This window comes from Rana temporaria, chromosome 8 (genome assembly GCF_905171775.1).
Source record: "Rana temporaria chromosome 8, aRanTem1.1, whole genome shotgun sequence".
Lineage (NCBI taxonomy): Eukaryota > Metazoa > Chordata > Amphibia > Anura > Ranidae > Rana > Rana temporaria.
Window position 1 is genome coordinate 138,469,008 of NC_053496.1, and position 12,899 is coordinate 138,481,906.

The following is a 12,899-nucleotide window of genomic DNA, read 5'->3' on the forward strand; positions in this document are numbered from 1 at the left end:
GCCACACATCTCTGTTCTTGTTAGTAAAGTTTTTTGTATCGGAGGCGTGGACTCTTGCTAGGCAGGTCTATTCACTGGGGGCAGCCATGTCAGTTTTTTCCTCATGGCTGTGTGACTAGTCACTCCACATTTTTGGGCTCGAGAAGGCATCAGTTTTTTGACCAGCAGTCGCTCAGCAGCCGCTCAGCAGAAGTCAGCAGAAGTTAGCAACAGCTCAGCAGCCACAGCAGCTAGCCTCAGGACATATTCTAACAAGTCAGCATTGATACCACTACTACAGAACAGTATTGTATCATCGTTTACTGTCTTATCTGGATTGAATAAACCCACGCTGATTTCATCCTCATGTCTGAGTCTGGATCCATCTAACCTGAGCATCTGCCGATCCTGTCTGCCCCACTGCTTGGATATGAAGGTTGGAAGTCACACAGCTATTATCAGTTATACCTTCATTCGCCTTCATGTGGAAACAGAACACTGTCTCACAGGGTTCCGATGATATTTTTAGTGGTGTCGATGGAAATTGACTTAAGTGTAAATTTTGTTGATTGAGGCATATTTGTATTGATATTACCTTTTTGATTTAAAGGGGTGGGGCTTGTATTTTTTTTGCTGAATTGTTTCATGGATTTTTTCAATTTTGTTAATGAAATAATCCAGCAAGAACTCATCTATGTGGTCTTTTATTAATCTCTCCAGTATCTTGAAGGTGAGACCTATTCAACGAAAAATTGAATAATAAGGAGAGAATGGTAATGGGAAAAATTATGAAAGAATCTTTCATAATTTTTCCCATTACCATTCTCTCCTTATTATTCAATTTTTCGTTGTTCTTTCTCTCCCCTCTCCCTCTATTTTTCCCTTTCTTTCACTATTTCCTGGTCCAATTCCTTCCCATCCCCTTTCCCTCACTTCCCTTCCCTTTCGTCCCTTCCCCCCCCTTTTTCCCCCCTCCCCCCTCTCCACACACTCCCTCCCCCACCATCCAATCAGTTCCCAATTATGCCTCACTCACTCCTTTCCATTCATCACTCGGTGCCCTGTTTCACAGACCTATTACTTACCTATACCTATACCATTATTGATTATCTTTCTTACCTCATTAGAGCCCGTTCTAAATTATCCCCCTTCATGCGCCATAAGGTGAAATTACCAGACCCAGTGCTTGATCGCCCTGACCAGCTTAGGTGAGTTTTTCTACTCCCTCAGAAAAATGTACTGTTGCCTTTTCTAAATGATTTTGTATTTATATTATATATTTTTGCTTGTTGTTTATTATATATTTTACAAATATCTTCTAGACCCTCCTGAAGAAGCGGTACAACCGCAAAACCAGTCAAGGTCATTGGCTCCACCTATTAAACACAGATGGTTCTATTATCTGATTTGATCTGTGGGGTCTGCCCCTAAGTGTTTATATTGTAATTTGTTTTATGTAAATAAATATTGTTTTTTACATTTATCTGGTCTCCTATCAGTGCCGTGAAAGTCCCAACCAAAAACCTTTTCCTTTCCCTTGACCTATATTATTGATGCCAATCGGCCACAAGCAGCCTGTGGTATTTTTTCATTTAGGTCTCACCTTCTACATACCAAACGGGATGCTGGCACATTTAATCTATTTTTATTATTAGTCTAACAGAGGCAATACTCTCCCTTCTCGACTCTCCAGTATCTTCCCAACTATAGAAGTTAAACTAAAGCCCTCTACACACGATCGGATATCTGATGGAATCTAATCCGATGTATTTTTTCATCGGATATCCGATGTATTTTTTCATCGGATATCCGATGAAGCTGACTTTCATCAGTCTTGCCTACACACCATCGGTTAAAAATCCGATCGTGTCCAACACGGTGACGTAAAACACTATAACGTGCTCAGAAAAATGAAGTTCAATGCTTCCGAGCAAGCGTCGACTTGATTCTGAGCATGCATGGATTTTTGACCGATGGACTTCCCCACAGACGATCGTTTTTTTCTATCATTTTTTTAACCATAGGAAAAATATAAAACAGGTTCTATTTTTTTCACAGATGGAAAAAAAAAAACGATGGGGCCCACACACGATCGGTTTGTCCTATGAAAACGGTCCATTTTCATCAGACAAACCGATCGTGTGTACAGGGCTTAACAGCCCTGCGCCAATCCAGTGGTACTATTCCCGTCATTGATGAGTCCCTAAAAATTAGATACAGTGGCTTTGAAATTACAGAGCTCAATTCTTTTAGGATCCATGGGTGTATGCCATCTGGTCCAGGTGCTTTATCCACCTTTATTCTGTCTAAATATTTCTGGACCATACCACTTTTAAGCCATTGTGGATTAGGGGCTTTGTCACTATAACCCCCATTATGGACATGAGCTCCCCCATGCTCCATTGTATACACAGAGCTGAAGAAAGCATTTACTAAATTAGCCTTCTCTTTGTCCCCAGTCACCCACTCTAGAGTATTTTGTAAGGGGCCTACATGCTCAGACCTGACCTTTTTACTATTAATATTTTTGAAGAATTTTTTGGGGTTTTTTGGGGTTCCTACTATCTTTTGCAATCTGTCGTTCGTTTTGAATTTTTGCATCCTTGATTTCCTTTTTACATATCCTGTTATATTCTTTGTAACATTTAAAAGACACTAGTGTTCCTTCATTTTTATATATTTTAAAAGCTCTTTTCTTATTGTTTATAGCTTTTTAAACTTTGACCGTGAGCCACATAGGTTTTATTTTTAGCCTTTTAACTGCTTGCCGACCAGCCGCCGGCAGCAGGTCGGCTCTGCTGGGTGAGATCAATTAGCTATACGTCATCTCGCGGAGCAGCCAATAGGGGTGCGCGCGCGCCACCGGAGGCACGCACGATAGCCCCCCCTCGCCCCTGACGCCAATCACCGCCGCTCGCGATCACCGCCGGGCACCCGTGATCGCTCGTTAAAGAGCGAGGACCTGGAGCTGTGTGTGTAAACACACAGCTTCCGGTCCTGTCAGGGGGAGAAATGCCCCAGCGATCAGTCATTTCCCCTAGTCAGTCCCACCCCCCCTTCAGTTAGAACACACCCAGGGAACATACTTAACCCCTTCCTCGTCCCCTAGTGTTAACCCCTTTCCTGCCAGTGGCATTTTTATATTTTTATAGCATTGATCGCTATAAAAAAGCCAATGGTCCCAAAAATGTGTCAAAAGTGTCAGAAGTGTCCGCCATAATGTCACATTACCGATAAAAATCGATGATCGCCGCCATTGCTAGTAAGAAAAAAATATTAATAAAAATGCCATAAAACTATCCCCTATTTTGTAAACGCTATAACTTTTGCGCAAAACAATCAATAAACGCTTATTGCGATTTTTTTTATGAAAAATATGTAGACGACTACGTATCGCCCTAAACTGAGGAAAGAATTGTTTTTTATATATTTTTGGGGGATATTTACTATAGCAAAAAGTAAAAAATATAATTTTTTTTCAAAATTGTCGCTCTATTTTTGTTTATAGCGCAAAAACTAAAAACTGCAGAGGTGATCAAATACCACCAAAAGAAAGCTCTATTTGTGGGGAAAAAAAAGGACGCCAATTTTGTTTGGGAGCCACGTCGCACGACCGCGGAATTGTCAGTTAAAGCGACTCAGTGCCGAATCGCAAAAAGTGGCCTGGTCTTTGATGGTCCGGGGCTTAAGTGATGAAAAAAAAACGCAATTTTTTTGTGAAGTAAAAAAACGACATTTTTGAAACTTAATTTTCAAAAACGACGTTGCCTACACACCATCGTTTTTTCAAAATGCTCTAGCAAAGCGCGGTTACGTTTAGCACTCTTTTCCATTCAAGCTCGCTTCATAACTTGCTTCTGAGCATGCGCGGGTTTAAAAACGTCGTTTTAAACGTCGTTTTAGCTACACACAGTGATTTTTTTTGACACAAAAAACAATGTTTTGAAAAACGACACAAAAAATTTAAGCATGCTCGAATTTTTTTTTGTCGTTTTTCAGAAGACATAAAACAACGTTTTCCCCACACACGGTCATTTAAAATGACGTTTTTAAAAACAACTTTTTTTTACATCACATAAAGCGACCGTGTGTACGGGGCATAAGTCCTGGAGAGCAGCCCTCATCCTTGGAAAATTTGCTCTCTTGAAATTAACCCCCCTGGCGGTATTCCCGAGCGTGACTCTGGGTGGATTTTTTGTGCTAAAATCGGTATCCCCGAGTCACGCTTGGGGTAGCTATGCAGAGCCTGCAGCGCGCGCTGGCTTACCTTATTCCTGGATCCAGCGATGCCACCACGCTGTGTGAGCGAGCGGGACCTCGCTCGATTCACACAGTGTCCCCGTGTGCCGTCGATCTCCGTTCCCTGCGACGTTACGACGCACGGGGGTGGAGATCGGCGCCAAATTCAAAAAAATAAACAAACACTATACATACAGTATACTGTAATCTTATAGATTACAGTACTGTATGTAAAAAATACACACCCCCCTTGTCCCTAGTGGTCTGTCCAGTGCCCTACATGTTCTTTTATATAATAAAAACGGTTCTTTTTCCCTGCAAACTGTATATTGTCCATAGCAACCAAAAGTGTCCCTTTATGTCAAAAATGGTTTTAGATCAGCTAGAAAACAGCGATAATAAATTATAATCACATGCAGAATTGTGCGATAGCGATTTGTGGGGAAATTTGTCATAAACAAAAAAAAAACAAAAAACAGCAACAATTCAGCAACTGAGCAAATTTCAGTGATTTTGAGTTGATTACATTATTGAATAATTTTTATTAGAATTATATTATTATTTGTTATAATTATTTATAAATATTTATTATATTATAATTTATAATTTTGTTTTTAAAAAAATGTCATACCCGGGATGCCTATTAGACTCTTGTTTGGTCAGATTTAAGTGAGTTATTCCTAAGAATTACAGGCCTACAGTATAAAACGCCAAATTTCCTTGCAAATAATGGTACCGCTTTCAGCACTTTTTTCTGAAATAATCATACCGCCAGGGAGGTTAAGTGTTTTTTATCTTTCCTGTATGTATTTCTTGCTTACAGCTAACATGAAATGAAATCATGTTATGATCACTGCTACCCAGGTGTTCCTTTATCTGAACATTTGTAATAAGCTCTGCATGGTCTGAGATTATCAGGTCCAACAGGGCATCATTTCTAGTTGGGGCCTCAATAAACTGGACCATAAAATTGTCCTGCAATAGGTTTTTTAATTTTTGCCCTTTAACTGTCCCAGCAGTGCCATTACTCCAGTAATTTTTTGGGTAGTTAAAACCTTGCATTATTATCACCGTCCCAGCCCTTGAAGCTCTCTCCATCTTTGCAAGGAGCTGAGTCTCCACCTCCTCATTAACATTGGGTGGTCTATAACAAACTCCAATGATTAACTTTGAAATACACACATCTGTATGCAGTTCCACCCATAATGCTTCAGCCTAATCACAATCTCCATCAACCAGGTCCTCTTTCACGCTTGTTTTGAGGTCACTTCTCACATAGAGACAGACCCCGCCACCTTTCCTTTTAACTTTTTGTCTTTCCGTAAATAAAGCATAGCCAGGAATATTATTAGCCCAGTCATGTGAAGATTGAAGCCAAGTTTCAGCAATACCGATTACATCATAGCTCTCCTCATGCACCAGAGCTTCCAACTCACCTATTTTGCTTGGCAGACTTCTGGCATTGGTGAACAAACACTTAAATGTATTATTAAATTTTTCTCTGGTGTTTTTCATATAATTTTTAGTAGTACAAATGGCACTATAGTTGGCTGTTTGCAAAATGGGAACTTTCTTGTCACCTGCCATAACCCTCCACCCATCTATCCCCATTCCACTCTCCATTAATGTCTGACCCCAACTGACCTGTGTGCCCGATGTAATTCTAGTTCACCCTCCCCCTCAAGCCTAGTTTAAATACTCCTCCAGCATTCCCATAAACCTCTCCCCCAGCACAGCAGACCCCCTTCCATTCAAGTGCAAACCGTCTTTAACATATAGGTTGCACCCCAATGAAAAGTCAGCCCAGTGCTCTAGAAACCCAAATCCCTCCTTTCTACACCAGGTCTTTAGCCATGCATTCAGCTCTCTAATCTCCCCCTGCCTTTCCTGTGTTGCGCATGGCATAGGAAATATTTCAGAGAATATCACCTTGAAGGTCACCATCAGAGTCCCCCTTTATATTAGATGCCCCCATCAGAGCCCCCCTTTACATTAGATATCATCATCAGAGTCCTCCTTTACATTAGATGTTACCATCAGAGTCCCCCTTTATATTTGATGTCCCAATCAGAACCCCCCTTTATTTGATGTCCCCATCAGAGTTCTCCTTTACAGCAGATGTCCCAACCAGAGTCCCCCTTTATATTGGATATCATCATCAGAGTCCTCCTTTACATCAGATGTCCCCATCAGAGTCCCCCTTCACATCAGATGTCCCCATCAGAGTCCCCCCCTTTACATCAGATGTCCCCATCGGAGTCCCACTTTACATCAGATGTCCCCATCAGAGTCCCCCTTTACATCAGATGTCCCCATCAGAATCCCCCTTTACATCAGATGTCCCTATCAAAGCCCCCCTTTACATTAGATGTCCCCATCAGAGTCCTCCTTTACATCAGATGTCACCATCAGAGTCTCTCTTTACTGTATATTAGATTCCCCCATCAGAGCCCCCCTTTATAGAAGATGTCCCCATCAGAGTCCCCCTTTACATAAGATGTCCCCTCTCTTCCCCCTCGTACTAACGGCTGTCACAGCAAGTCGTCTGTCATCCACCTCCAGACCTGCAGGGATGAGTCAGAGAAACTGGAAGTGAAGGCACAGGACCTGCCAATCAGACGCCACAGCAGGGAACAATGCTAGAGGGAATGTACAGGGCACAGAGCTCAGCGCCCCGAGGACCTTCAAAAGGAAGCCAATAGAGCTTCTTGTTTGCAATCACCGGATTGCAAACACGTCATGCTTCCCATAGCAGCTGTGTGTCCGAGGAAAAAGGAAGTAAGAGTAAGTAAAACCTAATGGGTTTTACTGTGTCCTGCAAACCCTGCAAAGTAAAAGCATAATGGGCTAGTTTGCGTCACATACTAGCCCATTATGTGGCACTCACCTGCAAAGGAAGCCCGTTCTGTCCCCGCTGCAGGAAGCGTCCACCTTTACCCCTCTTCCTTCCAGCGCCGACGGCTCTGTTACTGGCCAGAGTCGTGTGACGTCACTCCTACGCATGCGAGTGCGAGCCGACGGTCACGGCATGGGCACTATAGGAACGGCACGATTAAGGGACATTATTTTATTTTTTTCAGTGATTGCAGAACGTACACCTGTGTGTCCGGCATCCCACACACACTTAAAGGGCCAGTATTTATTTATTTTTTAAATATTTTTTTTTATGATGAGTAGCTTTGGGGGGGGGGGGCACCCCTGTGCCCCCAATGGGCGAGCTGCCTCTTGATTTATATTACACGATTAAAAACCAAAGACCCCATGCACCATGCTGGATTTATGGAAAATATAATATGTGTTTAAAGTGAGATGTACTTTTTATGGATGGTTTAATACTACCTTAAGGTTGAAAACACATGACAGCAATCTTCCCTTCCCCCAAGCTATACCTGTGTGTAGGAGAACAGGAAGTAAAGTGTATAAAACTGTGAACTTTAAAATTACTTTCATTTGTCTTGGAAGCCAGCGAAGCATTGCAATGGAGCTGCGGATGTTTGTATTATTATCTCTGCTGCCTGCTGTCTTTGGAGTGAAACATCAATGTAAGACCAGCCAATCATGTATGTATTGTATATTGAAAAACAATCTACGAACAGAAAAATTAGCCAACAACTATACTTAGAAATATACAGATTTAAATGTCTGGAAATGTTTATTATATTTTAATTTCCAGTTATTACTATATATAGGAAGCTTTACTCTTGTAATTATAAAGCATATAAGGACAGATGTTATATCGTGATCAAAGATATGAAGTTGGGAAATACTGTTGTTTAAAATAGGAATAGTGAGACGAATGTAAAATATATACTAGATTACAAGGTTGTTGGCTGTGCTGTTCATGTGTTATTGGTTACACCTGTGTAATAAAAGATTGGTGGACAGCAAGATTCCAAGAGATAGAACCATGACTGCAAGAGTGATATATACAGTATGTGAAATAATATTCTTTGTATTTTGCCACAATTGCTTATCTGAACCTCCTAGGACATTAGTCTAGTATGACATATACGGTCTGATAGATTGAAGATTAAATTAGCATTGCGACTAAAATATGTTTGCAGTTGATTGCTTTTCAATGACACACTTGTAAATGTTATATAGCATGTACATGTGAAATTAATGTACCAAATAGTTTACTGTTATAAGTGAATACAATAATTATTATTACATACAGTAATTATATTCTCTTTATTGCGCTCAGCATTGGCTCCGCAAAAAAATAAAAATAAATCCCAATGACTAATTGGAAAATTTTATGTGTAAACCAGACCAGAGAGTTTCCTTTTGTTAACTATGAGTGAGTGTTGTAATCATGGAATTCTCATCCCAGAATGTCCTCTACTGTCATTTGAAACTGCTGAATAAGTTTAAAGTGGTTGTAAATGTCCAATTTCCTTCTGTATACAGCAGCCCCTCCTAATACTTACCCAAGTCCATCTCGATCCAGCGATGTGCACAAGAGCATTAGCTCTCCAGGGTCTCTTCCTCCTCATTGTCTGAGACAGCAGCGGGAGATTTCTTTTGGTGGTATTTGATCACCTCTGCGGTTTTTATTTTTTGCGCTATAAATGAAAAAAGACTTAAAATTCTGTAAAAAAAAAAAAAAATTCTAGTTTAGGTCATATTAGCGGGTTATTTCTCACACACAGCATATGCATACTACAAATGACACCCCAAAACACATTCTGCTATTCCTCCCGAGTATGGCGATACCACATGTGTGAGACTTTTACACAGCGTGGTCACATACAGAGGCCCAACATGCAGGGAGCACCTTCAGGCGTTCTGGAGCACCCAGGCCAATTCTGACATTTCTCTCCTACATGTAAAAATCATCATTTATTTGCTAAAAAATTACATAGAACCCCCAAACATTATATATGCTTCTTTAGCAAAGACCCTAGAGAATACAATGGCGGCCATTACAACTTTTTATCCTGCACAGTATTTTCGCAGCAATTTTTTGAACACGTGTTTTTTAAAAAAAAAACAGGTTTGTGCTTAAAAAAAACACAAAACAGTAAAGTTAGCCCAATGTTTTTAAATAATATGAAAGATGAAGTTACGCCGAGTAAATAGATACCCAACATGTCACCCTTCAAAATTGCACACGCTCGTGGAATGGCGCCAAACTTTGCTACTAAAAATCCCCATAGGTGACGTTTTAATTATTTTTATTAGTTACATGTTTTTAGTTACGTAGGAGGTCTAGGGCCAAGATGATTGCTCTCGCTAACATTCACAGCAATACCTCAAATGTGTAGCTTGAACACCGGTTTCATATGTGGGCGGGACTACTTGTGCGTTCGCTTCTGTGTGCGAGTACACAGGGACAGGGGCGCTTTAAATATATATATATATATATATATATATTTTATTGTTCATTTTACTTTATTTATTTTAGTTTGACACTTTTTCCCCCAAAAATAAATGTTTTGATCACTTTTATTCCTATTATAAGGAATGTAAACATCCCTTGTAATAGGAATATAGCATGACAGGTCCTCTTTACAGTGCGGTATGGGGTCAATAACATATCACCTCTAGGCTGGGAAGCCTGAAATAAAAAAAAAATTATCCTGGCTTCGATCGTAGCGGTGAGTGGTGAGTATTTCGGAGTATTGGCAAGGTATTGGAGTATTGCAGAGTATTGGAGTATTACAGGGTATTGCAGAGTATTGTGCAGGGTATTGCAGATTATTGTGCAGGGTATTGCAGAGTATTGTGCGGGGTATTGCAGAGTATTGTGCAGGGTATTGTGCGGGGTATTGCAGAGTATTGTGCGGGGTATTACGGGGTATTGCAGAGTATTGTGCAGGGTATTGCAGAGTATTGTGCAGGGTATTGCAGAGTATTGTGCAGGGTATTGTGCAGGGTATTGCAGAGTATTGTGCGGGGTTTCGCAGAGTATTGTGCGGGGTATTGAAGAGTATTGTGCGGGCTATTGCAGAGTATTGTGCGGGCTATTGCAGAGTATTGTGCGGGCTATTGCAGAGTATTGGAGTATTGCAGAGTATTGTGCAGGGTATTGCAGAGTATTATGCAGGGTATTGCAGAGTATTGTGCAGGGTATTGTGCAGGTAATTGCAGAGTATTGCTCAGGGAATTGCAGGGTACTGCAGAGTATTGCACAGTATGGGGGGTACTGCAGAGTATTGCGCAGGGAAGGATGGCTGGATCTGTGACTGCATTTGTCACAGATCCAGCCCACAGTGCTGCTGCTGCGCCCGCTCTCCCCTCTCTCCTCTCACACTGTACCGATCGGTACAGAGAGGAGAGAGGAGAGGGAGGAACCGGCGTCATCACATGGGGGGCGCGCGAGAGGAGGATTTTGGGAGGACGTCCCAGGGACGTCCTCCCAGAACAACTCGACCGCGCTGTAGACGTCTTTTGTCTATAGCGCGGTCGGCAAAAGGTTAATTTCCTAATTTTCAAGAAAATTGTGACAAAAAATAAAAATTTAAAAAAACTCGCCGTGCCTCTTCCTAAATACCTTGGACTATCTACTTTCCAAAAAGGGGTCATTTGGGGGATATTTGTACTGTCCCAGCATTTTCGAAATGAGATGGGCACTGATCATCTGCACTGGTGGTCCCTGACATGTAGCACTGGTGGTCCCTGACATGCAGCACTGGTTGTCCCTGACATGCGGCACTGGTGGTCTCTGACATGCGGCACTGGTTGTCCCTGAAATTAGGCACTGGTTGTCCCTGACATTCGGCACTGGTGGTCCCTGACATGCAGCACTGGTGGTGTCCCTGACTTTTGGCTCTGGTGGTGGTCCCTGACCTTTGGCTCTGGTGGCCCCTGACTTTCGGCACCGGTGGTCCCTGACATTTGGCACTGGTGGTCCCTGATATTCGTCACTGGTGGTGGTGACATTTAGCTCTGGTGGTCCCTGACATTATGCACTGGTGGTCCCTGAAATTCGGCAATGGTGGGCCCCGACATTCGGCAATGGTGGTCCCTGACATTTGGCTCTGGTGGTCCTTGACATTTGGCTCTGGTGGTCCTTGACATTTGGCAATGGTGGTCCCTGATGTTTGACTCTGGTGGTCCCTGAAATTTGGCTCCGGTGGTCCCTGATATTCAGCAATGGTGGTCCCTGACATTTGGCTCTGGTGGTCCCTGACATTCAGGACTGGTGGTCCCTGACATACGTTACTGGTGGTCCCTGACATTTGGCTCTGGTGGTTCCTGACATTTGGCTCTGGTGGTCCCTAACATTTGGCTCTGGTGGTCCCTAACATTCGGCACTGGTTTGTATTTATATTAAAATGCTTTGTATTTGTAATAATATATTGCAGTTTTCAAACCCTTAATTCATTCTTGGGCTATTTTAGTTCTTGTTTCATAAATTGTTATGGTACAATTTTAATAGTTGGCTTTCCATATCCTTTAAGGATGTTCCCTGCACTCCCTTCTTGCTACCCTCGATTGTTCATTGAATCAGTGGGCAATTGACAGTAGCTAATGCACCCTTGGAGGGAGATTTTTTTCCCCCCACAACTGATATGTTAAAAGTTTATACATATTTTATCTACTATTCATGACATTTAAAATGTACTTTTTCTCCTGGATCTTCTTCCTTTTTTATCTTTCTTTATTCTTATGCAGTTTTTGATTACGTGATACCATACTTTATAACTCTTTAATACTATGGCTCCCTTAAACATATTATCCCTGAATGTACAGGGGTTTAACGTCCCACAAAAATGCACTAAAGCCTTTCGTTCTTTTGCTTCCAGGAAGGCACACATCTTGTGTCTTCAAGAAACCCACTCAATCCACCGCGAAATTCTTCAGTAAGATATATTCTCAAGTATATACAGCCTCTGCTCCGACTAAACAACGTGGCGTTTTTATTGAATTTCATCATATCACACAATTTACATTATTAAAGGAGATTAACCACTTTAATACCAGGCACTTACACCCCCTTCCTGCCCAGGCCTATTTTTAGCCTTCAGCGCTGTCGTACTTTGAATGACAATTACGCGGTCATGCTACACTGTATCCAAACACATTTATTATCATTTTGTTCGCACAAATAGAGCTTTCTTTTGGTGGTATTTGATCACTGCTGGGGTATGATGGGCATGGATGTGCACTGATAGGTGGCACTGATGGACACTGATGGGTGGCACTGATGGACACTGATGGGTGGCACTGCTGGGCATTACTGATGAGACATCTGGCAGGCATTTTTAGTGGGCACTGACTGGCACCATTTCTGGGCACTGATTGGCATCTTTTAGAGCACAGTGTGGCATCCCTTGTGGCCATGGGTGGCATACCTGGTCATCCATGCGTGCTGGCCATCCCTGGTGGTCCTGGCGGCATCCCTGGTGGTCCGCGGGGGGGGGGGGGGGGGGTGCTGCACTAATAAACAATCTGTGCAGACCCCTCTGTCAGGAGAGCTGACGATCGGCTCTTCTCTACTCACGTCTGTCAGACAAGTGAGGAAAAGCCGATAAACGTCTCTTCCTGTTTACACTGTGATCAGCCGTGATTGGACATGGCTAATCAAGTGGTAAAGAGCCTCCGCCAGAGGCTCTTTACTGAGATCGGTGTTCCGGTTTGTCCGACTGTACAGCAATCTTCACTTTTTAATAGAGAGCGCAAAACACTGTACAGTAAATTAGAAGCAGACTTTAACGCATGTTATATGGCATCTC

General features: G+C 42.1%; 2 protein-coding genes across 5 annotated transcripts in view; one reads left to right on the forward strand and one right to left on the reverse strand.

Annotated features, from left to right (window-relative positions):
• RASSF4 (Ras association domain family member 4) overlaps nucleotides 1–12,899 on the reverse strand; it is a 283,607-nt gene that overhangs the window by 153,445 nt on the left and 117,263 nt on the right. The gene's annotated exons all lie outside the window — the stretch shown is intronic.
• Nucleotides 7,650–12,899, forward strand: part of LOC120909115 (C-X-C motif chemokine 13-like) — a 39,789-nt gene continuing 34,539 nt past the window's right edge. The window contains exon 1 of one of the 2 annotated variants that reach the window (XM_040320776.1): nucleotides 7,650–7,778. In XM_040320776.1, the coding sequence (XP_040176710.1) occupies nucleotides 7,697–7,778 (82 nt within the window). In that variant the 5' untranslated portion in view covers nucleotides 7,650–7,696. The remainder of the gene's footprint in view (nucleotides 7,779–12,899) is intronic. The other variant, XM_040320777.1, reaches the window with a different exon arrangement.